This window comes from Nesoenas mayeri (genome assembly GCF_963082525.1).
Source record: "Nesoenas mayeri genome assembly, chromosome: 8".
Lineage (NCBI taxonomy): Eukaryota > Metazoa > Chordata > Aves > Columbiformes > Columbidae > Nesoenas > Nesoenas mayeri.
The window spans coordinates 26,115,181-26,142,499 of record NC_137554.1 but is presented as its reverse complement, the minus strand read 5'-3'; the positions used below and the strand labels follow the sequence as shown (position 1 = coordinate 26,142,499).

Here is a 27,319-nt window from a genome sequence, read left to right as displayed (position 1 = left end):
GAGGGGACGTGAGGTTGGATCTAGGGAACAATTTCTTCCCTAAAGGGCTGTCGGGCATTGGAACAGGCTGCCCAGGGCAGTGGTGGAGTCACCATCCCTGGAGGGGTTGGACAGACGCGGAGATGAGGTTCTCAGGGACACGGGTTGGGTTAACGGTTGGACCTTAAAAAAGGGGGAAAAAAGTGTCTTTTCTATAGTGGGAGTAGGGAGATCCGCCCGCCCTGCCCCCGCCCACTCCCCCCGGGCCCCGCCCCGCCCCTGCGGGGCGGGGCCCGGGGGGAGTGGGCGGGGGCAGGGCGGGCGGGGGGCGTGGCCAAAGCCGCCCGCTCCGGTCGCCCGTGGAGACGGGCGGAGAACGGAGCGGCGGGCGGTGAGTACCGGGCCTGGGCGGGCGAGGGGCACCGTACAGGGGGCTCTGCTGCCCAGGCGGGGCTGCACGGCCTCGGAGCGACAGCGGGAGGCGCCAGCCCGGCGCCGTTATCGGCTGGGCCCCCCCCCAGGTTGGGCCGCGGGCGGTGCTGGGCCCGACGGGCGCGGTTCCCGCGTCGTTTTTCGGTTGGTTTTGTGGCTTTGTGTGTGTGTGTGTAGGGGGGTTTATTGTAGTTTGATTGTAGTTTATTGCAGTCCCGGCCAGAGGCAACGCGCAGGATGGAGCCGCCTTGATGCGGTTCAACAAGTTGCGTGCGGTGCCAGAAAGGGGCGAAATCTGCTAAATTGTGTATAAAAAAAACAAAAAGGAAAAGAAATGAGGCCTTTCTGTTGGCGACAGGGTCAGAACAGCAGCAGCCGGCCTTCCCCCGCCTGCCTCTGCCTGTCCAGCCCTTCTCTAAGGCGTTTTATTGAAATGCAAATATTGAGTTGTGCTGTGGGTTTCACATACTTCTTTTGTTTCAAATATCTGCCTCTTTGGCTCAATAATAACTTCTTATAAATGAACACTAAAAGTTCTTACTTTCTTAGCCTCTGTTCCTCCAAAGGCTCGATACATATATCCATAAACTACGACAGTTTATCCCCCGCAAATGGATGAGGCTGCGGAGGGGCAGCCTGCAAATAAATCATTTAAACTTTATTTATTTTACTGCTCCCACCCGTTTTCCTGGGCTGGTGCGAGTTTCCCATGTGCGAGGAGCTGTGGGATTGGTGTGGGAAGGAGTTTAATTAGCGGCAAGCGTCATTATTCCAGGAGGTTTCGTGTTGATACCAAGAAGATTACACGCCCTGGTGCAGTAATGAGTTTACTTAGGCAACTTCTAAATTGGAATATTCTATTCCAAGCTTAAATTCTTCGCTTTTGGGGGAGGCAAAAATAAAATCTGTGGAGTGTAAATTGTATTTTTAGGCTGGTGCTGTTGGGAGGCGGGACCTCCAGAGGGAGCTGGGCCTCGTTAGTTCTGATGGTCAGGAAACAATTTGATTACTATGGCATATCAAGTAGAATTCACAGTAATTTGTCAGGTCATCGGCCGGCATTTCTATTGGTATAAAGCTAATAGTATCAGCGACGAGTTGCTTGTTTGCATTTGTCTTGGTTGTAAATTGGTTTGGAAACAAAATTCTGTGAGTGAACAGCGAGTAGTGGACGACAGGAGCATTTCATGCTGCTTTGATAGCCCTAAATGAGATTGAGAGATTAGTGCGCAGTTAATGACTTCTCAATCCCACGTTTCATCCCCTTTTGAGCATGTTGCAGTTGTTTGGGATATCTTTAATCAGGTGCTAAAGCAGCAAATAAACCCCGGAGGAGAACAGTGGATGGGCCTTGGTGCTGGGGTCAGGTTTGCTTTCCTAATCACCCAGCTGATGGGGTCACCTTCATTTAAAAACAAAGCTTTTGTGCTAATTGGAGAAGTTTCTGAGGGCTCCTAAACCACAGGCAGTGCTGGTCAGAACCGCTGGCGTTACACTTAAATGCAAATATTGAGTTGTGCTGTCGTTTTCAGATACTTTCTGTTTCAAATATATGTCCCTTTGGCTATATAATAACTTCCTTTTTAGCGAATACTGAAAGTTCTTAATTTCTTAGGTTCTGTTCCACGAAAGACTCGGTATTTTTGAGCCAGGTTCTCGGGATGCAGGCAGTAGCACGGCGATGGCTGCACGATCCCTTCAGGAATTGCTGAAGTGTTGATCTCTTGTGGAAGCTGCGAAACGCGACAGCTGGGGTGGAAAAGTGCTTCCCGGACCCTGATGCATCATCCTTTGATTAGACTCTATTGCAAAAGCAAATTCAAATTACTGCAGAATTTCATGGTACGGCCTCTTAAATCCCCACCCTCAGCCCTTTCGCTTTGTCCTCTGTGCCAGAACAGAGATTACGGCTTCTTGGGGAAAAAAAATACTTTAAAGCAGCGTATAGTTGGCATGAGAAAGCACCACAGCCTTTGCCGAGCTACGGAGCAGCATTTCTGGGAGGGCTGTATCGCTACAAATTCATCTGTGCCTCCAAAAACTATTGGAATGGGTAGTGGGGCTCACAGGTCTCGTGTTCCAGCACAGAAATGTCCTCGTCATACAGAGACAGGAATCGGTAGTGAAACTTTTGTTAGTTTTAATGGCAGCAGAAAGCAAGTTCCCCAGATCTTGAAAGTAGTTGTGGAGTGGCCGTTTCTTGGGAAATCGAAGCTGCAGATGTTTGGCGACCCTCGGGATTTGCTCTGCATTAATCACTGCTGGGATCGTGCAGCTATTTTCTGAATTTTGCAGTATTACCCAGCTAGACCTCATTTTTCTGTGCCTGAATGTTCATCCTGCGTTCAACACTGTGGTCTCTGCTGCAATCGCATCTTTCCTGGTCTTGGCAATAACCTGTAGAGGAACGCAGAAGGGAAGGAGAAGAGACAATATTAATGTTGTGAGTAATAAGTTTTCACTCTGTATTTTGCAAGGATTAGTGAGAAGGAGCAGAGGTAATGACAAAAGTCCTTATGGTGACCAAGTTACGGTAGGGTTCTCCGTGGGGTTTTTTGGGGTAGGCAGAAGGGGTAGCGGTGGGGGTACATCTGTCTGTCCCCTGGGGAGGTGGGGGTACGCCTGTCCATCCCCTGGGCAGACACACAGTGTGGGGGGAGCTGGTGTTCCCATGTGCTCCTGTGAGATGCACAGGGACACCTGCACTGGGTGTTTTTAGTTGTGTTCCTTTCAATAGTCACTCAAGCAGGCAACGTGTTTATATTCAGCTTCCTGTATCCGTATCAGCGTCTTGGCATGTGATGGAGTTCCAGAGGAAAAAAAAAAACAACAGTGTGTTGTAAGGATTATTTGTTTTGCAGCAGCAAACGACTGCTTAAGCAGCTCAACTGGAAGCAGGAACCAGACTTGCTTTTCCATTTCTTTACACCATTTTTCGTCCGGTCCGTTCTCCCCTGTATTTACAAACCTGCCACACAGGCACAAGTTACTGCTTGGCACGTTTTGGGGTTGGATGTATGTGCAGGTAAGGATCCTCCGCCGCACTTAGGGGTAGTAAAGCAGATTGTTGTCCCGGTAGGGAGGGGGACAGCCCAGTTCCCTGGCCATGCTTTCTTGAATCACCCCTTTGCTATTCGTACCCTTGTGCAGAAGCAGTTGGAGCTCATGGGGAGATTTTTCATCGCCTTGCTTTCTAAATGGTGATTATTTTTGTGCAGGGATGGTTAATCTCTGTGCGAAAGCCACCCCAGCTAGATGCTGATATTCAGAATAACTTCTTGCCCTTGCCGGGGCAAGAGCTGGGCAATTCAAAAGCCAACACTCAGTGTGCACAGGAGTGGGTGGTGTAGGATTAACCATGGGGAAAAGAGAAAGTTTTACGGCGATTTAAGCTGAGGAGAGAAAAAAACCCACAACTCCCAGTTTCCGTCCAAGGTGGCCCTGCAGAGGAGAGGGCTTGTTCATCAGGAACGGGCATGCTAATTGCTTATCAACTTAAGCTTTAGTTTAAACTTGTCACGTAGGAAGTCTGTCTCTAGAAAGGCTTTTCCTGAGCTGTCTGTCCCTAATTGGATATGTTTAGATTTCTGTCTTCTCTTGTTAGGTCTTTGGCCTTAAATTTTGGTGCAGTCTGCAGTTCTGAGGTACGTGATGTATCTGTGTACACTTCTGCAGTTAATAAAAGAAAAAAAGGTTCTTTGGCATGTCGTTAATCATCTCGATGAGTAGCTGGAGTGTTTCCGGAAGAAAATTTCCTTTCTGTTTTAAAAAATAAAATCAAGCAGACACCAGAGGCATTTAAGCTGGTTTGGTTTTTTTGCGTGTGCTGCCGTATCACAACCAAGTGCAAGAAATTCTGTCCCGGGGCAGTTCATTATAGTTTGCGTTAATAAACCAAGGTTGCTGTGAAGGATCCTGTGTAGTACGGTGCAGCTTTCCACGTGTTTTCAAAATCTTTTGCTGATGATCTCTCTCTCTTGTTGATCCCACTCCTCAGTTGTCCTTATTAACCAGCAGCAGCACAGCTGGCAAGAAGTTGTCTGCTCTGGTAGGAGATACCTGAGGGGAACATAAACCAACATGAAATGTGAATTTGTGGTTCGGCAGAAGCTTTTGGTTCTGAATCTGAATCTCCAACTTCATTCACGGGGAAAAGGGTCAGTCTGTGCTGCAGAGGAAGAAGTTAATCCAATGCAACAAAAAGTCTCAGAAATTAGAGATTAAATTGAAAGAGCTTGTTATTTTTGTGAATGAAAAGCCCTAATCTCTCAGCCAAACTCTTGTTTTCCTGCATCATCTCACTCTTGTAAGGCGTGGAATGAAAAAATTCCGTTCTCCTGTTGCTCAGTTTTGCAGCCGTCTAGACTGTGTGTTAAACCCTGGGGGTCGCTGCCCTAAAAATGTAAAAGTTGGTGCTGTTATAAGTGAAATGCTCCGGTTTGTTTGTCATTGCTGTGAATAAGATTGAGCAGATCCCAAAATACACTTTCAGCTGTGTTTTTAGATTCAAGCCAAAAAAAAAGAAAAGTTGGAGTTTTGGGTCTCAGCTTGGAGCTGGGATAAGCAGAAAGCGTCACTGACAGCCTTGGGAGACGGACCATCCTTTTTCCAGCCAAATCTGGTTTATGTTACTGTATAAAACTTGGCAGGGGTTTGTGCGGGGATGCTTGCGCTGGCTGCTCATCCTGGGGCTGCTGCAATATTCCCTCGTGTCCCTCTCCCCTGGTTTATCCCTCATCCCGAGGATGCCCCAACCTCCAAGTGTTCTCACTCCAGCTCTGCAGCTCGGTGTAGGGAGGGCTTTGGAGGGGGGTTTGTTAGACTGGCCTCAAACTGTGCTGGAAATGTTGAGTTTGTGGGGTTTTATGACTAATCTGATAGGAGCTTTGATTAGGCAGGAATACAGAGTCTTTATGGCCCTAGGGTGGAAAGCGGCCCCTATGAACCATATTTATTTTTTAGATGCATTTAAAGATTACTTTGTGTTTTGATCTCCATCTGGAAGCAGAAGTCAATAGATTAAAATTTCCCTTACTTTTCCTTAATAATTTTCAGGGTGTGTGACTGGGGCGAGAACTTGCACAGATAAGCGAAGCAGGAGGTTTTCCGTTAAAACTCGTGTTTTGCGCAGCCGTCACACGTATGTAAAGGAAGGTTACACATTGTGTTTATGTTTATTTCTTTGCTGTATGTGAAAAGTACAAGCTTGGCACCGGCACAAGTCCTGGCTGCAGCGCAGCAGTTGCTTTTTTAAAATGTGATTTATTTTCCCACTCCGTACCAGGATTTTTAATGGCAGCTGTTAACATTTTGATGCCGTTTCCAACACGGCAAGTGGTGTGTGATTTCTAAAGCGATGCCGGCGCAGGGCAGGCAGCACCTCTGTGCCCTTGTGCATCACTTTGGGGTTAGTTTGCCGGGAACTGGCTCTCCAGGGCCTGTAAATCTGGTAGCTAATTGCGTTACTTGGCCGGTTGCAGAGCGGTGCCAGGGCTTCGTTGGCAGATGACGTTTGGTTTTCGTCCAAAAAGTGTCAATGGCAATTCTGGATCCCGCTGCGCCCTGGTTAATGAGTTATCTCTGCCCTAGCTGCTTTGCCAATTTAATAAATGCCCAGTGCATATAATCTGTGTTTTGCGCCATATTTGACTCCGTAGGGGTACAAAGGTATCTAAACCTGCATTATGAATTACAGAAAAGGGTAACATAGCAATTCACAGTCAATGTTAGATTATTAAAGTCTGGTTTTAGAACTTGGCGTGTATTTGCACGGAATGTGTGTGCCCCTGGGCTCCATGCAGCAACAAAGCAATGTGGATAAAAAGAAAAACAGCTTTATTTGTAAATAAAGAGGCATGTCACCTTGTGGTTTTTATCACCACCTCTTTTACCCATAGCATCAGGGTGGCCAGCTCGGTTTGTGTTTGTGTTATAGATGGGTGTTTTTAAAACAAATAAACCCTGGTGTTCTTCAGGCGCCGGTTTCTGTTCTTAGCGGTGCAGAGCTGTACATACCAGGTGCCCAATTCCGCTGTCATTTGTGACCAAAACTCCTAGGAAATTGCTGCCCTCACTGTATTGTCATTGCTGTATAAAATCAGCAATTAATACAATGAAAATTTAAGAAGGGTGTTAAATATAGTGTGCCAGTCTTGCAACAGTGAACAGCATCTGACGCAAGAAATTGCTCTTTTTAGGACTGATCAAATTCCCAGATTTTTTTTCTGCATGTGTAGAGGCCTCTGTTGAAGCACAGCTGCTAGAATATATCTGTATAGCTATATATGTCACAAAAGGCTCACATCTCAGAGGAGGCTACAGGGAGCGAGTAATACATGCACTCAGCACTGTCTGTGCTGGCACTCAATGTAAACCTGCTCGGGGCTTTACTCGAAGTAGTTGAACTTGTTCTAAAGCCGGTAGCTTTTCTAAGAGCCGCCTCTCAGTCTCTCTGCTGTTGGTCTGGGTGGGATCTGCCTTGCAGGAGCCGGTGCAAAAAGGCTGTGAAAACAAAACTTGTTGACTTAGTGCAGGTTTGGGAGGTGAGCAGAGGGAACTGGCCTCCCTGGCCGTGCCCTTGGGAAGGGAAATGGGGAAACTGGCCCTAAGAATGGTTTCACTGAAAAATCTACCTCAAACCTATCTTAAAATACTGTAGTCTTTGTATCTGGAAGTAAACCACAAGTGCTCACCCCTCTTAGCTTTGGCTTTCTTGCACTGTGAAGTACTTACAGTTTTTATTTTGCTCTGTTTCAGGATCATTACACAGATAAAATCAAAGCGAGCTGGACAGGTAGCAAGGCTGCCTATGTAGGTGAGTTTCCAGTACACACTTCTTCCTTTCTTTCATGCAAAATGTGAAGCAACGTGACAAATCCCAAACCCTGGGGATTTAATTTTATTCTGGAGCAGAACAAATACAAACTAGTGGGCAGCTTTGCAGAGGAGGCCCCAAGGAGCCCTGGGCAGGCAGCCCTCAAAGGCATTAGCAGCAGCGGTTGTGGACACTCATTCACGTCCCGTTTTACCACCTTCCCGTTGAATATTGGGGGGCAGAAATGCTGTTTTGAATGGGCTTCTTCTCCCACAGAAATTAGGCTCTTCCTCCTTTACTACACCAGTTAGCAAAGAGCAGCGTGGAAGTCTTAATGGATCTCTGTATTTGCTGTGTTACGCATGTGTTGTTTGACCATATCAGAGTGCAAATTCCTCTCCCTGTATTTGCCCCTTCATTAAAATAAGTACTTTGATAAATTAATGAAACCGAGAAGCTTGTGAAATACTTTGCGCCCTGTTGGTTGCTCTGAGCTCAGGTGCACAGAGCATCTCCCACCAGCGTCCTCTGCTTTATCTCTCTTCCAGACGAAAGAATTCGCTGAAGGTCACGTAACCTGAGGCCACGCTGGATCTCGTGACTCCCAGTCTGGTGCTTTAACCACGGACCGCTCCTGCTTTACGTGCTGTAAGATGAACTGATTTCAATACAGCTAAAATCTAAAATCTCTTTGCAAAGGTCACTTTGCGGTTTGTCTGTCTTTTCTGGTGTGAGTTAACTGGGTGCTGTCTGTGAGGAGAAACAGGTACCTTGTGCAGGGAAACTGCACCGCGCCTCGTTAGGGAGCACAAGTTGTCTTTACTAATGACCTCAGGCCCATATCTTTAAAATAATACTGCTGAGATGTTTTTCAAAGTAACCTTGATCTATAAGTCAGCTTTCATGGCTTTCATTTGTACTAAAGATATAGAAAGTTAAGTCAGAAAAAACACGAAGGAAAATAAAAGCAGGTTTTTCCACTACTTGTTTCTGGATAAGTAAATGGGGTTTGACAGAGGCGCAGGTATGGAGCCTGACTGAAAATCAAATGTAGCCCAGTTTTGATCAGCAGGGTGGTGCTGGGATAACTTGTGGAATGGAGGTTATGCAGGAACACATCCTTAATTAAATACTTAGAATGCTAAATCCAATTGAAGATTTTGGGAGTTGTCTGTTTTCTTTCATTTCACAGTTTTGGATTTTTATGTATTTTAGACTAATTAAGACACTGGCAGCGTTGTTTGTAATTTAAAATAAGATTTCGACTTTAAAATCTCTAAATATTTTCAAGTGTAAATTCTCTGCAGAAGCAAACATCACAAATTGGTGTTTTAAGGACCTTTTATTCTCCATGTGCACTGACGAGCAGATGTACCTGCATGCCCAGACTTCCCATAGCCCGGCCCTGGTTACGGCACTTTCTCCAGGAGATACAAATGGAGGCAGAGTTTGTTGTACTCTGTCTTTCCTGCTGCAAAAGTGGTTTTGCAATCTCGCTTTTATACCTCCGACATGTAAAACCCCGTCTCTGTGTTTGCTTCAAGCTCGTGTTGCATGTAAGATCTGCGCTTGTGCAGACTGTATAAAAAAACAAGCAACTTTATGCAAAACAGCAGCTTCTGTGCCCATCAGAACACAAGCTGGGTGTTGTGGGGTGCCTTGGTTTCCCAGATCTCTTCAGCTGTGGTGCTGTGCAGGGTGTGCAGCCCAAAGCACCCAAGTCTTTCCCCAAAACCAGGAGGTGCGAGCATTGCAGCTGCCAGATTCAGCTTTTCTGTGTGCACGGCAATAGTGTGATCCTTGAATATGCAAAGGAGTTGGTTTTGTTTGGGGAGGATCTTGTTTTCTTTTACTGAACCCAAACTTTCTCTAGTGTGTATAAAATATTTGTGCTGTGATTGTAAATCTTGCCTGATATCTGTTTAAAAATAGAGTCTCTCTTGCCAGGAACCTGCTAGCCATCCCTGTCATTGCTGTGCTGATGGTTTGATTTGTGGGAGCTGCAAAAGCAGGAGCTGCAAACTGCCCAGGGCTTGGTTGGGGCTGCACGGAGGGAGGCGAGAGAGGGGGGGCTGTGAGCAGTGCCCCCACTTTTCCCGAATCATGGTGGTTTTCCCTGGGAGGTTTGCATGGCGCGTGCTGCGTTCGGTACTGCAAAGAGTTTGAGTGTGTCTGAGTCCTCCTGCTGAGCTCCGATGTGTCGCACAACCCCGTCTCTCCTTTTGTCGGGTGTAGCATAAGCATCACAGAGAAAAATGGGCAGAAAGAGTAGAATCACAGGATAGTTTGTGTTGAAGGGCCCTTCCCAGCTCCCCCAGTGCCACCCCTGCCATGAGCAGGGACATCTTCCCCAGCTCAGGTTGCTCAGAGCCCCGTCCAGCGTGGCCTGGGATGTCTCCAGGGATGGTTCATCCACCACCTCTCTGGGAACTGGACAGGCTCTCACTGCCCTCAGTGTAAAAAATTTCTTCCTTGTTTAGTATCCCTAGTCTGTAGCATCTCTAATCTCTATTTCATTTTACTACTTAATTCTGTGTTCATGCTGAGGGCAGGACTCCGATGTCTTCCTGCTTACGTGTTTTATTTTCCGTTCTGTTCAGCAGTAGAGCAGAAGGATGAGATTCCAGCCGCGGCGTTTCCCTGTGCCGGCGTCTCGCCGTGGTTTCCACTGGGTGTCAGCACGGCCCCGTGCCGGGCACAGCAGCTCAGCCCTGGGCTTCCCCCGGGGCTGCCCCCGCCGCTGGAAAAACTGGGTTGGCCGCATAACCCGAGCGAAGTGCAGCTTTGCCAAGCCGGGATCGCGCAGGCGCCGGAGGCGGGTGAGCTGGGAAGGGGCTGTTTTGCTGGAGGGACCGTTTCCTTCTCCGAGCAGAGCAACCGGTTGGAGCGGGAGTGCCGAACGTGCCCTCCTCGTCCCAGCACTCGCTAATTAGGGTTGCATCTAGGACAGCGGGTCCCTGTTTCTGGAAGATCAGCGTGGGTAGCTTTTGTGGTGTGTACTTTGAAGGCGTGGATGTGATAAGGAGCATTCCCGGAGAGGTGCTGTGGAGATAAGCAGGCGGGAATGGGCCTGGGCCAGGCTGTGTCCGGCAGGTGTGACGGATCGGGGCTGCTCACCCTGCGCTTTCTACACCCTCCTCCACCCTTTTTCCACGCTCGAGACACATCCTGACTTCCCAATTATAAAATTATAAAAATATATAAAGTTTATATAAACTTATATAAATTATAAATGATAAAATTATAAAAGTGTGGTCTTCCAGCTGGCATCCCTGTTGCGGGGTGCTTGTGGAGAAGTGCCGTTGCATGCCGGGACGTGCTGGATCTGGGGGGACATGTCAGTGCTCGCAGGGACTCCAGATACTCACAGCAAACGCTGTTCCCCTCCAGATCTGCTCCAGCACAAAGACACGAGCGGTTTGGCTGAAGGTAGTGCCAGGCACTTTGAGATTCCTCCAGCAGATTCTTCCCTTCAGGGACCTCAACATTAAAAAACCAAGGCCGTGAAATATCACGACGACGGAGACTTTCTGACGCTTGCGTGCAACCATGTTTCTGTACGCTGGCATACCTGGTTATGCGATGCTGCACGCTCAGAATGAAGTTGTTTATTTTTGCACCCAGTTATGGCCTTTAATGCCGGCGTCAGGCCTCTTGGCTCGGAACTTGGAGAGTTTTTAGGTTCTGCAAGTCATAACAAACCTGCTCCCGAGCAGCCCTGTCTGCCCTGTAGGAAAACCAACAACCAGTGTTCAAGTCCTGACCAGCCACCGGCCTCGGGCTCCCACGGCAGCGCCTGGGAAAGCGGCACGTGCAGAAGCACTCGCAGCACCCAAGAATCCACGGAAAACGGCACCGAAACACCCCACACCCTGGTGCACTCACCCACGATCATGCCAGGTGCTGGAGAGGGGCTCTGGTGTCACCCCCTCCTTAAATCATCCCCTCTGGGGCCATTGTGGCTCCTGCTTGCTCCCCATGAGGACTGACCTTAACTTAGCATCAGGTTTATGGTTGGACTTGATGGTTTTAAAGGTGTTTTCCACCTTAAATGAGTCTGGAGCAGGACAGGGTCCTTGCACAGGAGCAGGAGGGCTGCAAAGCACTGCCGATGGCGGGGTCACCCCGCTGAGGAGGTGTCAGCTCACTGTGCTGTCCCAGCTTCATGGGAGCAAGGATCTTCATAAAGCAAAACTCGTGAGCACAGAAAAGCACACATAAAAACGCCGCCTTCATACCAAACAAATCTGTTCTGTGTATTTTCAGAAGCAAAACTGCTGACTTCAGAGGTAGGAGTTGGCTCTTGGCTCTTTATGCCTGCTGGCTCTGGAGCGTGTCGGTAGGTGAGAGGAGACAGCTGGATCTGGGTTTGGATGCTGCGTTATTCCTGAATCGTTTGCAGGGTCCTGGCTGAAGGCAACAGGTGAAAGGCAGCAGGGAGGATGGTGTTAGAAGGTTGGTCACCACAACGTGTTTTTTGCAGACAGCGCCGTGAAGCAGCACAGAGCTGCTGGTGTAGTTTGACGGGCAGAGTTTTTAGTTTTGGTGATGAGATGCAAAACGGATGCAGCTTAGATTTGTTTCAGTAAAACTGGGGAGGTTGCAGGACTGGTGCAGTTTCATTTGTAAACCTGCAGCGCTTGCGGAATCACCAAAACCATACAGATGAGCTCCTGTGGTTCCATGTTATGTTTTTTTGGGGCAGAAATGCTGCCCTAGCATCACCCGTCACCTTGGCAAGGAGGGATCCCCTCTGCCAGGGATACAGGGGGTCACTGGCAAGGCCGGTGTTGCTCTCTGTTTTTGGGGCTGCTTCTGTGCTCCTTTGCGCACCATTTCCCAAAAAGCTGCGGAATTTGGAGCCTGCTGTGCCGTGGTCTCCCTGTGCCCCTGCTCAGAGGGCATCTTCCCCTACAGGAGCCCATATCACCCTCAGCACAGCTTCTATGGCTTGGAAAAAGGAGATGCCTTAGAAATTCACATTTGCAAATTATCTGTAACTTTAGATTCGTGCCGACCCCCCGCTGCGGGCTGGCACCCTGGAAACCCGCGGTTATTAAAGCCATGAACATCTTCTGCGCTTTTAGACTCCATAGATTTTAGCGTTGTCATTTTGTGTTTTGTTCAATCCGCTCTATCACCCGACAGTTTTTAGTTACTCAACTTGAAAGCTGGTTTGCTTCAAAAGAAATAGTAACCAGATAGCTTTTTGAACCTTTATTCGGCTGCTGGCTGGGGTTGGGAGCTGCAGTATAAGTTGACTTTACATAACCAGAGAGAACAGGAACTGCTTGCGAGGCCGAGCTGCTGCGTGTACTTCAGCAGTGATGATTTAATTACATTTCACTCAACAGGTGGTTCCTAAGTCCTGGATTTAAAGAGTAAAAAAGATAAATTGGTGTTTAATTATCCCGGTTGGAGCTCCGGTTTGATGTCCAGCTGCCTACCTGCCCAGGCTGCTGCGTTGTAACCTCTTTACCTAAAGCCTCTGGAAAGAAGTAGGGCAAGGCCTTGAAAAATAGGGTTTTTCTAGGTAATAGGAGCAGCTCCACCTGTTTGTAACTGTTTCTGTTGTTATTTATAAGAAAGGAAAAAAAATGCAGGTATATGCACAGTGCACTTGGACCTTTCCCTGGCAAAGGGAAGCTGGTGAGCATCCTCCTCTGTTAAACGAACTGAAGCCCTTAATTTTCCATGGAAAAAGGTATTTTCCCCAGAGGATGAGCTGAGCCTTCCCGCTGGCGTGTTTGCTCCATTCGTTTGTTGTCTTTGCCGTTAATACAGAGATTGGTGCAGCGTGGGCCTTGGTGAGGCTGCGGTACCGGGGAGGGCTGGCAGATTTCCTCCCTCCTCTGTCGTTCCCACCTTCCCCGTAGGGATTCTTTTCACTTCTGATAACCTCCAAACAGAGCAGGGATAGGGATGAAGAGTGAAAAAGGACAAAAGGTGACCACAAGTGTCTGGTAGTATGTGCTGGAGAGTTTTGTGGGCTGGACATGGGTCTTCTCTCTGGTGCTGGTGGTATTGATGGCTGCTGTAATGGAAACTGCTCTTCCAGGTGACCATCTCACCCCTTCTTTCTGTTCCTGTGTTAAGAAGGGGCAAATCAAAGCTGCATGATGTGCTCAGGACTGAAAAGAAGTAAAATAAATAGACATGAGGAAGAAATTGTTGCCCCTGAGGGTGGTGAGAGCCTGTCCCAGGTTGGCCAGAGAGGTGGTGGATGAACCATCCCTGGAGACATCCCAGGCCAGGCTGGACGGGGCTCTGGGCAACCTGAGCTGGTGAAGATGTCCCTGCTCATGGCAGGGGTGACACTGGGGGAGCTGGGAAGGTCCCTTCAACACAAACCCTCCTGTGATAAAGACAAGGTGACACCAGCTGCACAAGCGCTGCCGTGCTGAGCTGTGGCCGTGCGGCTGGAGGGGAGCTGGGGATGGCAGGAAAACGTATGAACCCCTTGCTACCCGATGTGAACCAGGGGCACGAAAGCTTCCTGGTGTTATTAGAGCAGCCAGCACAGCTGGGAAAAACACGTCCCCCATCTGCTTTCAAACTGAGCTGTCGATGTTTTCAGAGCGTGTTCTGCAGAAAGGCTTTGCCTTGGGCATGGTGGCCGGCAAAGGCTGTTGGTGGGACTGATTATTTTGTCTCTTTTTAGGTTGTGAGTCAGAGAGTTGCAGCTGCTCTGGGGCCAGGGAATCTCTGTCACTGTCAGCTTTGGGTCTGATGCGCCCTTTTTCGGCGTTGTCACTTCTGGGGACCGAGGTTGTCATTGCTGTGTGTTTGGGAACAGGGGACCCCTGGCTCAACTCCTGCTTGGGACAGCCCCAGATCACACCAGCCATGGTTTGTCTGAAGTGGTCAACTGAAAAACGTGTGGGAACTTTGGGTTTGCTCCGTTTTAATAGAATAATTGTGGCTGAGAGTGCTGGGGGGTGTGACAGTTCCCGCTGAGAAAAGTGATGGGGTGAGATGGGCTCTCGGGGTGTCTTTGCTTCTGGCTTGTTTCCTAGAAATTGGGGCAGTGCTCTCCCCAGCCAAGTTGTCTTTTCTTTCCAGAGTGCCTTAATTCTCCTGGGAAACATCCCTGGAGACATCCCTGTCCCAGAAAACTGTGCCCCAGGCTCCGAGGGCACGAAACCCCAAGTTCTGTGTACACCACTGATATAAATCTGCCGAGTTTTATGCAGTTGGTTGCCATTATCTGCAATCAAATGGACCCTACGAGAAGTCCTGCGGCTCGAGATGGGCACAGCAGCTCAGTTCATAGAGTAGGTTGCCAGGAACTGGGAGGGAAAACAATATTATTGGGTGATGACCTAGTTGTTTGTAAATCTCTCCCTAGAAGAGATTTTGTAATCTTAGGAGGACTATTAAAGTAACGCTGCTTATGTTTGTTTGAAGACGAGGAAACGCAGCAATTTAATTTTCAAATGTTATGGTTTTGGGGTTGGTGTGTTGTTTTGGTTTTTTTTTTAAAACATTAATTTATTAACAAAGCTAACCAGCTGGGAAAATAAGCACTGAAACTTTCCTAACGAGGTCAGTGGTGTAGGATGGGAAGGAACTCCAGAGAAACTCAAACCTCACCAGTTGCACTAAAAGGGGTTTTGGGGCTGTGGCTTGGGGCAGGGAAGGGAAGGCTGAGCAAAGTCAGCCTGGGCTTGCCCCAGCGAAATGAGAGGAGAATGGTTTATCTTTGCATTTTGCAGTAATTGGTTTTTAACCTTCTATCTTAAAAAAAAAAAAAAAATTGTACAACAATTAAAATTAGAGGGATCAGCAATTTTGAACGGTCTCACTTCATGCATTACTTTATAAAAATAATTCGCTTTGCGTTGGTTTTTCTCACACTATAGTTTTTCAGTATAGTGAATAAAAACTGCGGGGTCTGGACTGGCAGTTTGGGTTTGGTTTGTGGTGGATCTTGTGCTTTCACGTCCATGTGAAACAGCTCCTGTGGTTTTATTCTGATCAAAACCGAAACCCCCAAAAGGTGGGGTCTTCTGATTTCTCAGTGTATTCTTTGCAAAGTAAATTTCCCAAGGTAGCCAGTAGTCTTATATCTATTATATTTTCTTAGTTAGATTATGTAAACATGAGAAATTCCTTTTAAATTCCTCTTCTGCCATTTCAGTTCCGTGTAGCCAAGCTGCTGGTTGGTATTTGTACATCTTCCATGATGGGTTCTGGGGGGATACAGCAGATTTAGGTTGAATGTTGGGAACAATTTCTTCCCCAAAGGGCTGTCGGTCATTGGAACAGGCTGCCCAGGGCAGTGGTGGAGTCACCATCCCTGGAGGGGTTGGACAGACGGAGATGAGGTTCTCAGTGACATGGGTCAGTGCCAGGGGTGGGTTAACAGCTGGACTCAATGATCTTAAAGGTCTTTTCCAACCAAAACTGTTCTATGATTTTATGATTTACACGTTGAGCAGAAGTCCCAGTTGGACTCTGCAACCTAAGCAAGCACCAGGATTAGGCGAGGAAGCCCACATTCAGCAAAACCTTCGGTCTGGTCATTTCCCATTGCAACCAATTGCTTTCAGTGGGAAGGAGTCTCAAAACTTGGACTGGAATGTATTAGCAGCTTTGAGCAGAATGGGGCCCGGGTGCTGCTTTTGGGTGTCGGAAGGGATTGTGGCAGCAGAGCTGCCGTCCCGTGCCAGCCAAGGCAGGAGGCATTGAACAAAAGCTGCAAAATCTGTGTCCTTTTAAACTTCCTTTCTAGCAATTCTAGCTTTGCAATAATTAAATCCACCAAATTATCAGGTTAGATGCCCCAAAAGTTGAGTAACAGAAGACTCCGGTTGTGTCTGGGTTTGGGTGCTGTCGGTGGGAGTCTCGGGAGCTCCAGCTTGGTCACATCCCTTTGGGCAGCACCCACAGTGGCACCAATCCCTGGATGTGGTCCTGACCCTGCCGTCTTCAGTGAAAACATGGCCCGCTCCTCTGTGTGGGAGGTGATTCTCCTGATTGTATAGAATTCTGTGTCTGTGGTGAAGCACACGGTGTGTTCCTGCCTTGGCTCGTTGAGTTGGACGTTACTGGCATCAACTGGAAGAGCCCTTGTCCGAGCAATGAATGCACCACGGCCTTTGCCTCGCACCCTGGAGAGCTTCCACTTGGTGTTTTACAAATAATACGACACGTGTTCAACGTACACCTCCCATCATCGCTTACAGCAGGGAGCATGCACTGAGTAACTTGCCCTTTCCCAGCAATAAAGCAAAACATCAGACTTAAGCCTTTGTGAACGGGTTTGTGACTGTTTCCAGACAAATGTGTTTGCGCTGTGCCAGTCAGCATTCCTTCTTCTCTTGAGTCATTTACAGATTGAATCACTAAATGTGCCGTCAAGATGCATTTTAATACTTGAGCGCTACAAATATTAGTAATTCAGGACACATACGCTGTGTACTTGCCGTGGGATGTTGCAGCTCTGAGATCAGCAATAACTCCACTGTTAGAGGGCGGATCTGGATTAGTAACAGCGTTTGTGGTGTGATGTTGATATAGAGACTATTTCAGACCCCCGTGTGTCTTAGGTCTCCTCCTCACGGCCAAAGCTCCCAAACCTCCATACCCGCAGCCGTGCCGAGTGAGGAGCCAACGGCACTGGGAGACAGCAGCTCCGCTCCAGCCGCACCAGTGCTGTACTGGGAGAGGGGTCCATGGGCTCGCTCCCAGCACCGCATGGTCACAGCTGCCCCCTGCTGAGTCACGGTTTGGATTTGTCACCTCCTGCGTCTTGTGCGAGGATGAAATGACGGCTGGAGGATGAGCCGCTTTTGTGCCGTCCTGGCTCGTTCCCTTTGTGGTACTCTGAATCCTGCTGCGGCTCCATGGAGCAGCGGGGGTTGGTGCCACAGCAGGATGAGTGCACGAGTCCTCGGTTAAGATGGAGCCATTTGCAGAGGAAAAGTCCTGATGGCTTTTGAAAATTTTGCATTAATTACCTTTTGTGTGTGTTAAGCAGCAAATCATATGCAGCTCAATCTATAGGTGACCAGTCTGGAGCACAATGGGAACTTTGTGGAAATGTAGGGGTGGTGAGGGGCCCGTGGGGAGCCGGGGCAGTGGGTGACTGTCACAACCTCGGGTTCCGGTGCTGACCGGCTGTTGTGCAGGTGAAGCCACCACCGTGGTTTACGGGCTGTTGTGTGCAGCTGAGGTGAGTCAGTCAGCAGCGTGTGCTGCCAACCCCGTGTCACTGGCCTTGGTGTCACCAACCTCTTCTCAAATTTCCCTCACTTTGCTGCAGCTTCACCCATGGTGACTGCAGACAGAAACCCTGGGGGGAATATCTAGAGGAGCGGGAGGTAAATGCTCCGGATGCGGCGTGTCCCTGGCGTGGCCGGGGCCTCACCTGCTGCAGGGCTGCTTGCTGGAGCTGCCAGCTCTAAACTGGCACACGCGTAAAGCTTCTGAAATTGTAAAAGACCTTCTGTGATTTGCCCTGAAATCGGTCATTTGGAGTATGTGCAGCGTTTAAACTAGTTCTGGGTTTCATGCTTGTCGTCAGCTCTTGGATGCAAACAGTTCCTGGGAAAGTAGGGCAGGGAGCTGCTGTGTGGCCGGATTCATGCAGATCAGAGAGAGTTCTGAGTGTATTTTTAATATTTGTTCCAGGAAATAAGTTTTTAATGATACCTAATGTCAGTTATTAATGTCTGTCTTAATTATGCTTGAGCAGGAGGCGTTACCTACTGCTGAGCATTGCTCTGCCCAAAGCCACTGAGAGGAATCACAGGATGGTTTGTGTTGAAGAGCCCTTCCCAGCTCCCCCAGTGCCACCCCTGCCATGAGCAGGGACATCTTCACCAGCTCACGTTGCTCAGAGCCCCGTCCAGCCTGGCCTGGGATGTCTCCAGGGATGGTTCATCCACCACCTCTCTGGCCAACCTGGGACAGGCTCTCACCACCCTCAGGGGCAACAATTTCTTCCTCATGTCCTGCCCAAATCTCCCTCCTTTAGTTTAAAACCATCACCCCTTGTCCTATCCCCATCTTTCTCATGCGCCCCTTTTAAGTCTGGAAAGGCCACAATAAGGTCTCCCTGGAGCTTCAGGCTCCAGACTGAACACCCCAACTCTCGCAGCCTGTCCTCATTCCCTGGATCATGTTTGTCCCCCCGCAGGGATGTTAGAGGAGCAGCAGAAAGCATGAAGTACCAGTTAGCACGGAACTTGCGGTACTTGTGGCCGGTCGATCGCTGAAATGAGAACTGTGCGAAACGCTGCTGTTCCCAGCTGGCCGGGCAGGCACGAGCAGCGGCTGCAAACCCAGCGCTGCTCCTGGAGCTGTGAGAAACCCGAAGCCCACAAGGAAACGCTGTCAGCAGCACTTGGAAAGGTCACAAGCAGCTACGCTGTACTCGAGTCTCTGTAATGCAATAAATGATTTAAGTGCAGCACCACAGAGCCAATTATTCTGGTGGATCCGTGGGAAGCGACCGGCAGGGTTTGTACACAGATTGTGTGCGAGGGTTGGCACAGAAGGGACAGCTTCACGGGGCAGCACTGTCCTCAACCAGCTGCTCTTTGAGCTCCTGGGTACCTGAATAATTTAGCTGTAAGTTCTTTGCTGCTGCAATGCCTGTAAGGATATTTTTGGGGGTTTCTATGTAATGCTGCGCAGGGACAGCTCGTGGGGTCCCATGAGCCAGGTGGGCTTGAGTGTGTGCTGCATGAGCTCCTGCAGGTGAAGAAGCAGAGGTTTTGTGGGACCACCGTGAAGTTAAGACCTCCAAATCGGCCAAGAGCGAAGCAGTAAGATGCACAAGACCTCAGTGCATATTTTCTGAAGGGCGCTTTGGTTGCAGAGCATAGTTTGCTGAGCTGTTTATCTCATTGTGCAGAGGAATATTTTAAAAAGCACTTTTTTGTGGCATGTCGCGGTTGCGTGTCTGTGTAAAAGCAGTTTAATGTGCTGTGCTGCCTTCTGGAAAACTAATGTGCTGTCTTTCAAAACAGAGCTCACTGACCATGTCTGGCAAAACAGCTAGCACGACCAACAACATAGTCCAGGCCCGAAGGACTGTCCAGCAGTTGAGAATAGAAGCCTCAGTAGAAAGAATAAAGGTGAGAGCACGTCCTTCTTCACCGCTCCTCTTTTTCCTATTTTTTTCCCCTTTCCAGCTGTGGGGTGATACAATAAGGGAGAGTGCGTGTGTGCATGTGTGTGCTCACAGTTCAGTATTTTCCCCATCTCAAAATGTGACATTGAAATTTCAGCCTAACAAATCTGAATAAATGTAATTTTTGTGGCCGCTTCCCAGCGGTATCCTTGGGTAGCTCAGTGCTTTGTGGGCTCTTAGGAGAACAAAAGCCAAATATGAAGTGCAAATCAAATGCGTAAAACAGAAGGCAGGTTATGCATTTCCAGTTTCGTGCATATTGTGTGATTTAGGGTTTGTTGGTTGGTTGGTTTGTTCCATCCTTCAGCTGGCTGGATGCTACATCTGCAAAGAAGGCGAATGTGTAGGGACATTTTTAAAAAAACAGAAGATAGTAGAACCTGGATTCCTTTAACTTAAGGCAGAAAAGAAACCAAACTTTTTCTCCAGCTGTCAGGGGTAGATGTTGGCCACACTAGGAATATTGCCTGGGGATTTGCCGTGCTCCTTGCATTGCCCAGCCCCGTTACAAGGCCACAGGACAACCAACCAGGTTCCCGTGCGAGTGACGACCCTGCGCAGCTGTCCCCAAGCGGCCGGTCACCCAAGGACACCTCTGTAGACCGTCCGCAACGTTGCAGGCCAGAAGTTCCTCCTTACCAACCTACCGTATTATTTTGAACCTCCTCCTGTTTATTTTTAGTCTTCTGCAGAAGCCGTGCGGTGCTTTTTCCCGGTGTCACAAACTAACCCCACAGGGTCCGTCCTTTCCTCCCGCGGCAGATGCAGCCGGAGCGGGAGATGGGGCCCCAGAGAGTGTGTTGCTCTCCGGGCGCCTCTCCCATCCCACGCAGGGACTTTTTACCCATTGGCAGCTCTCGGCGCATTTCAATGTGTCACCGGCTATGGGGAAATACCATTTTATGGTTTTGGTTTGTTTTTTTTTCTCCCTGTCTTCTGCAGGTGTCAAAAGCATCAGCAGACCTGATGCTTTACTGTGAAGAACACGCCAAGAAGGATCCGTTGCTAATGGGAATCCCCGCTTCCGAGAACCCTTTCAAGGACAAGAAAACCTGCATTTTGCTATAGGGGAGCAGCTCCTCGCAGCCCCGCAGGCAGAGCCAGTGCTGGCGGGCATGCAGCAAATACCCTGTAAGGTACCAGCTACTAACTGCATAAGAGCAGCTGTTCTTCTACCAAGTGTATAAATGATTTCTTAGGCTTTCTAAAGCATTCCTTCTCTTCCCTATCTTTATTAGGAAGCGAGGTTTCAAACTGAATTCACTTCTTTCTTCTCCAAGGGAATGGGGTCTCATCCTCCGCAGCGCTGGGCCCCAGTTTCACTTTTTATGTTACACAAATAAGACCAAAGTTGCCTGAGCTTCGCTGACAGAGCGGAGGCAAAGGTGTAGAAACCTGATGAAACATCACTGGGTTTACATTTTTTTTTAATCATATATACGGGGAGGGGGGGATGTACCTGTGTCAGTAGCATCCGTGTGTGTGTTTGTGCACAGACACGTTCAGAAGTGCATTATTGAGCAAAAGCTGCCTTGAAATAATGACTGTAGCAATGGCTGGGAGCCGTGCCTGCAGCCTGCCTTCTGCTGGCCTCTCTCACAGGGGTTTTTAAGCGTAAAACCTGAAGTCTCAAGAATTAGAAATCCGCGGATTTATTTTCCTGCTTTTTAAGAGGAGTTGGAAAAGCAGAATTTTTCAGCTTTGATCCCGCTTCTCTTAATTACCTTCTCTAATTAAAAATCTGTGTTAGTATATATATAAAAAACCCAACAAAACCAGTCAAAAGAATGCAGGGCTGCAGACTGTGTGCTGAGCTGCAGGCATGGCTCTGTCACCCAAAGTCCCGGGTATATTCTGTGCAGGGAGCCAGAATCTGGCTCTTTTTTAAAAATTCATTTTTAAAGGGGGTAAAATGCCAAATTGTATCCAGATGTGGGTTATGCAGATATAATTAGAGGGCCTTTCCGTCAAGTAACTGATTTTATATATACACATAATAAAAAAAGTCTTTCTCTGTGTGCATGTATATATATAAACTTTAATAGTATATTTATACACACATTGCGTATTAACAGAAAACTTTGAAGAGATTGAAAATAATGCTGAGTTCAGCTGGGTACAAATGTCTTTCTCTGTAGCTGGTGGTTCAGAGGTTGAGGACGCAATTTGCCATAACTGTGCATTTCTGTCATGGTATTTACAGAATTTATTAACCACTTGTAATTTACTGTCTTACGTTGCATATTTGTCATTTCTATATTAAATTATATACACACTATTGCTATATACTGAGAAATTATATATTTAACAAGCCTTTTTAACAAAGAGTTCAAAACTCGACGTGCAAGACGGATAGAAAAATATACTGCTTATTCTGTGCTTATATACAAACTATTTTTATAATTAGAATATTTTTCTAGTGAGAATTGAAAAAAATAATGTAGATTCCCACTTTTTTTTCTTTTCGTATGTTTGTGCCTATAATTTTATAACTCATCTTGTTAAAACTTGTAATTAACCTTGTTTGGGTATGCAAGGCTGTAAGTGCTTGGGAGGATTCCAGCTGTGCCCAGAGTGTACATCACCTTGTGCTGTTGCCTGAATGTTGTTCTCCCATCAGCCTGTTGTCCCCAGGATAATCTGCATTTCTATTTTTTTCGAGCCCCCCCAGAAAAAGAAAAAGATCACCTGGGTAGCTGCAGAGATGTTGTTTGTGTCTTTAATTCTTTTCTTTCTTTTTTGCCCTTAAATAAAGGCCGCAGCAGGTCCTGGCTGGTGATCCAGCTGTGGGTCATAGTTGGTACCTGCTTCTGACAGTGTTTAATATAGAGATTCTCAGCAAACTCTCTTTTTTAAATACAATATATATGGGCAAGCAAAACTCAAGTGATTCCGTTTACGCTTTGCTCTTTTGCTATAAATACTCTCCTGAAAGAACAGGAATTGTAAAATTTGGGGGAAATAGAGACTATGCTGTGGTAGAACGAAAAAAGGAGAAATGAGACCATCTGCCTCCCCCGCTGCTGGGGGAACCCACAGAGGCGGCACGGCGGTGCCTTCTCTTCTGTGTCAAGTGAAGCCAATACATCTCCAGAATGGGTATTTATTCTTTTTGTTTTCTCCCATAAATTAAGCAGCCAGCTTGTTAATTGTGGTTTTCCTCTGTATTTTCTAATTTGGCTCTTTAATTCTGTGTTGCATTAAAAGGAGAAGGGCTGGTTGGTGGCTTGGAGACCTGACTCATGCTAAAACAACCCCTTGCTAAAATATTTCTGCTTTTTCTACACTCCCAGCTTATCACTGGTCATTTCCCTTGGGCTCCTGGGGCTGGTGAGCTGCCAAGGTTGGACTCACTGGGTGTTTCCTCCACGGGAAGGGTGGTGATGGGGTTAGGATGGGGGTGTCCTCGTGTGGGTGTGACCGGTACCCCTGACCCCTCCTAATCTGCCAAGTGTCCCCAAAAGAACCTGGCTGTCCCCATAGCGTTGGGTGGCAGCAGGACAGGTCTTCTGCAGCCTCCAGGTGAGATGGCCAGAGTGCTCCTACTGAGACCCTCAAACATGTTTAAATCTCATCTCAGGTAGGGCCCGTTCATGTCAAACCCATGGGGCTAAAAGGGAGGAAAAAAAGATTTTGCAAGATTTGTTCCCTATTAAAAAAAAAAAAAAAAGTTTAGATTTTTAAGACCCTTGGTAAAGCCTTAGTTCTGTTGGGGTGGAGATCCTCTTGGTCTTCCTCTTGGTCTTTCCACATTCTTCATTCCCAGATAATCCTGACACATCCCTTGTCTGTTTAGCTCAGTGTGTTGAGCTTGAGCTTGGTGAAATAGCAAATATCTCCAATTAACTTGAATTGGTCCACCCACCCTCTGTTACACACTTAGAGCAATGGAGCATCTGGTGTCCGACAGTAAGGGAAGGTTGAAGATTCCCCAAGTTGTATTGCATGGGTTTATGGTCAGATATGCTTAATTTTTTTCCTCAGTCTCTGAGGTATGTGCTGCTCAAATCACATGCAGCAGTAAGAGGGTTTTAAATACATGTGAATGGAGGCACCAGCCAGTGGGTCAGCAGTTTGCTTTTGAAATGCTGATAGTGATGAAACTAAAAATATGATGTTCAGAGAACTCCCATTTTATGCAGTGACCATGTTGGCGCCTGACCTGACCTCCTTGGTGGGGCTGCTGGGGCTCACTGGGTTTTACTGGGGATCAAGCCATGTGTGTGAGGAGCCAGCGCGCTGTCCAGTTTTGGGCCCCTCAGTTCCAGCAGGACAGGGAACTGCTGGAGAGAGTCCAGCGCAGGGCAATAAAGATGCTGAAGGGAGTGGAGCATCTCCTGTGTGAGGAAAGGCTGAGGGAGCTGGGGCTGTGGAGCTGGACAGGAGGAGACTGAGGAGTGACCTCATTAATGTTTATAAATATGTGAAGGGTGAGTGTCATGAGGATGGAGCCAGGCTCTTCTCGATGACAACCAACGGTAAGACATGGGACAACGGGTATAAACTGGAACACAGGAGTTCCACTTAAATTTGAGAAGAAACTTCTTCACAGTGAGGGTGACAGACACTGGAACAGGCTGCCCAGGGGGGTTGTGGAGTCTCGTTCTCTGCAGACATTCAAAACCCACCTGGACACCTTCCTGTGTAACCTCATCTGGGTGTTCCTGCTCCAGCGGGGGGGTTGGACTGATGAGCTTTCGAGGTCCCTTCCAACCCGACATTCTGTGATTGTGTGATTCTGTGATGGTGACGCTGCTCCTGCGCCATCCCGCTGTCACCCCGGGGCCGTGGCCACCTGCCCGCTCCTGCGCTACGTGCCGGCCAGGGCGGGTGACGTGTCCCCGCGGCACCACGTGGGACGGTGACAGGCAGCCTCGCGCTGTCCGGGAGCGGGAGAACTGGTCCGGCCTGGGCTGGCAGTGCCGCAGGCAGTGATGGGGCTGGGGCACCGCGACCCCTCCTGCCACTGCCAGGGCTTGCACAGGGGCCAGAGGGTCCAGCTCTGGTTTGCAGGGTGCTGGGGTGGACACAGCTGACATTAGGGAAGCCCTGATGTGGGTCACAGTGTCCCCACCCCAAGCAGCAGCAGCCTGGGTGACAAGGGGTCTTGCTGGCAGCAGCATGGCAGGGTAGGGGGTGTTTTCCTGCTCTTTTGGGGCCAGGAGAGAGATTTCTACCACAAGGAGCACGGCTTTTTGCATCCAGTATATACATATGTAATTAAAAGAGGAGCCTGCCAGTGTATATGTGTAATTAAAAGAGCCTGGCACAGAAACCTCCTAACCCTGGGGGCACAGGCTGTGCTGGGGGGAACAGGGAACAAATCCAGGGGGGTTTACAGCCCCTGTGGTGCAACCGGGACGGATGCCTTCCCTGGAAAGAAAACATCAGGTCAAGTTTTCCTGCTGCGAGGAATCGCGTTTCCCTGACTTCCAAGAAAACTCAGGCCGTGCAGTATCAGAGCTGGAAAAATCATGTTTCCTCCTGGTATGGTGGGGTTTTTTTTTGTTGTTCTTTTTAGATCTGTGCTGGTAAGTGGCAGCATTCAAGAAAAAAATAAATAACATTTCCAACATTTCCTGCAGCACATCAGCTGCTTTTTTCATTTAATGGCGTGGGAGGGGTGAGGAATAAACCGGCAGAGGAGCTGGACCGCGGCCAGGGCAGGGAGCAGCTGCCGGAGGAGCCTCTGCCTGCACACTCATGCACGGGGGAGGAAATAAAACCCAGTACAAAGGGCTGGAGTTTAAACTTTATTTCAAAAAAACAAAAAATCCCAAACCCCAAAAAACCAAAACACTATCCACTTTCAAACAATTATATTAATGTAGCTGCTTTTAACAGCCAACTGATAAAGACGTGGTTGCAGACCAACTGCTTAAGGGCATTCTGGTTCTCGAACCTCTGAGTATAAATATTTTTTTTCATCAATATCATAAAATAACTTATTATATATCTTAGCATAAAAACTTGAGAATTAACATCCCAAAAAGTACAATAAAATTGTTTGCAAAAATGTTTCGCTTAACATTTTTTTCTTTTTGTTTTTTGCTCTTTAAGGTATTTAAACCAGAAACTGCAAGTTGCACTTTAAAGAACCTTGCGGGGTGTTGGGTGTTTGCTGTGGGGTGGCCGTGGGCCCCCCACACCTCGGGCAGGGCTCATTCCTCTGCGCTTCCTTCTCATCCACACTCATCCCATCGCTCCGGAGTCACTCCTCTTCAGTCCCACACACCATGTAGCTCAACTTCAGTCTAACCCCCCCGACATCACTTATTTTTGTCTTTTTTTTTTTAAATCTTTTTGTTTTTACCCCCCTCCCTCCCCTGTAATCCTCATGCCAGGGCAGGGAGTTACTTCCTGAGCAACTGCTAAAGTATTGCAAAACTTCAGTGCAATAGGGTTCAGTTCGCGCCGGGCCCGGCGCCGTCACCGCTCGGGGAGGTTGATCACCGGGACCCACTGATCCATGTACCGACTCTCCCGGCAGAAACACATGAGCTGACTCAGCGCTGGATCCTTCCACTGCGATGCATGGGGGTTCTGGAAAGAGAAACGAGGGGAGCGTTTCAATAGAGGAGCAAAAACAACCCCCACAGAAAAGAAAAAAAAGCACAGCAGAAAAACCTAAGAGCGTGAATCATCTTAAATTGCCACTAAGGCAAACAAACAAAGCAACCCCACAAGCACGCAAGGAGTTTCGCAGCCTTGGACTCCGGGGCAAAGTAGGGAAATAAAAAAGGAAAAAAGAAGAGGGGAAAAAAGTTTTCTTTCGGCCTTTGCAGGTCTGGTGGGATCCCCCACGCCAGCCAGGGCTTGGAGCGCCGGGGAGGCCTGTGTGGCCGTGGCCCAGGCGCCGTCAGCTCCGGTTTTACCCAAATGACATCTGGAAATTGCGTTTGGTTCCAAGTTTTGCAGGATAAACGCTGCGTTCTGCAGCTTCACCCCTGCTGACTGCAGAGATGAGTTCTGTTCATCGCCAGACGGCCGCAGCACCCGCGGCCCTCGGGAGACGGTGGCAACTGGTGGCCAAAGGGCTCTGTGAGCTGGTCCCTGTCCCCTGGCAGGGGGTGACACCAGCGCAGGGCTCGGCGGGCCGGGTCCCGCTCACCGTGACCAGGACGCAGTGCAGGTCGGCGGGCGGCTCGGGGCCGGTGGCGGGCAGCAGCAGCTGTGCCAGCCGCGCCGGGTTGCTGACCCGCAGGATGTTGATGTCGTTCTCGCAGCAAAAAGCCTGGATGAGGGTGAAGTGGATCTGCAGGGCCGCGTCCCCCGCCTCCTCCTCGTCGGCCGCCAGCAGGCACAGCACCACGTTATCCGGGTCCCTGCGGGGACAGCGGCGGTCACCAGCGCGGATGTGGGGGACACCGGGGTGCCGGGGGGGTGGGAACCGAGGGGTCACTCACACGTTGAGCAGTTTGGCGGCCTCGTAGACACCCAGGGTAAGGCTTCGCTGGCTCAGCGCCTTGCTCAGCACCTCCTCCAGCGCGTCCCCCGCCTGCTCCATCCTGCCGCCGGGACAAGCACAGACAGGCCGCTGCCGCCGTCACCGGGGCCCGACACCCCTGCCTGCCCTACCGCCCCGCCCCCGGCCCGTACCTGCCGGCGGTGCGGTGGTCCCCAGGCAGCTCCTCCAGAGTCATAGTGCGGCCGCGGGCAGGGGAGCTGCCGCTAGCGAAACCGCCGCTCGCTCCGCGCCGCCGCCGCCTCTGCGGCACAAAGGCGCCCCCGCGGGCGTTATCCCCGCCGCGCCCAGCCAACCCGCGCCGGTCTCATTTGCATACCCGCCTTTCCATTGGCTCATGCAAATGAGGCCACTCCCCCTGGCCGCCGGGAGCGGCCGCGCTGCCCCTCGCGCTAGAGCCGCACTACCGGCCCGGACGCCACGGGAACCGGCGGGGCGGCGGCAGCTGATTGGCCCGCAGGAGGGGAGGGAGGGGCGGGGCGGGGGG

At 49.1% G+C, this 27,319-nt stretch overlaps 2 protein-coding genes across 7 annotated transcripts; one reads left to right on the top strand and one right to left on the bottom strand.

Moving 5' to 3' along the window:
* The first annotated feature begins 309 nt into the window (after positions 1-309).
* On the top strand, positions 310-22,516 carry GNG12 (G protein subunit gamma 12). Of its 6 annotated transcripts, none has more exons than XR_013922443.1 (6): positions 310-370; positions 7,168-7,225; positions 7,774-7,873; positions 19,204-19,311; positions 20,310-20,498; positions 20,606-22,516. XR_013922443.1 is itself a non-coding variant. In XM_080348914.1 (6 exons), exons 5-6 carry the CDS (start codon positions 19,216-19,218, stop codon positions 20,433-20,435), a joined length of 222 nt encoding a protein of 73 aa, XP_080205040.1. In that variant the 5' UTR covers positions 454-555; positions 5,467-5,551; positions 7,168-7,225; positions 7,774-7,873; positions 19,204-19,215; the 3' UTR covers positions 20,436-22,516. The 6 variants fall into 6 exon arrangements, 4 of the variants coding, with proteins under 4 accessions (XP_080205039.1, XP_080205041.1, XP_080205040.1 ...); XR_013922444.1 differs by having other exon boundaries at positions 20,310-20,503; XM_080348914.1 differs by lacking the exon at positions 310-370 and adding exons at positions 454-555; positions 5,467-5,551 and having other exon boundaries at positions 20,310-22,516.
* A 2,384-nt stretch (positions 22,517-24,900) lies between these two features.
* Positions 24,901-27,063, bottom strand: GADD45A (growth arrest and DNA damage inducible alpha). Its single transcript, XM_080348398.1, has 4 exons — positions 26,967-27,063; positions 26,774-26,875; positions 26,479-26,692; positions 24,901-25,910 (listed from the first exon to the last, which is right to left on the bottom strand). The coding sequence occupies exons 1-4, from the start codon at positions 27,008-27,010 to the stop codon at positions 25,797-25,799; spliced, it is 474 nt and encodes a 157-aa protein (XP_080204524.1). The 5' UTR covers positions 27,011-27,063; the 3' UTR covers positions 24,901-25,796.
* Positions 27,064-27,319: the final 256 nt, after the last annotated feature.

Coding starts and splice junctions, on each gene's coding strand:
- GADD45A (XM_080348398.1), bottom strand. CDS start 27,010: ATGACTCTGGAGGAGCTGCCTGGGGACCACCGCACCGCCGGCAG. Junction 26,876..26,966: donor GACCACCGCACCGCCGGCAG/GTACGGGCCGGG, acceptor TCCCGGCGGCAG/GATGGAGCAGGCGGGGGACG. Junction 26,693..26,773: donor GCCGCCAAACTGCTCAACGT/GTGAGTGACCCC, acceptor CTGTCCCCGCAG/GGACCCGGATAACGTGGTGC.
- GNG12 (XM_080348913.1), top strand. CDS start 19,216: ATGTCTGGCAAAACAGCTAGCACGACCAACAACATAGTCCAGGCCCGA. Junction 19,312..20,309: donor CCTCAGTAGAAAGAATAAAG/GTGAGAGCACGT, acceptor TGTCTTCTGCAG/GTGTCAAAAGCATCAGCAGA.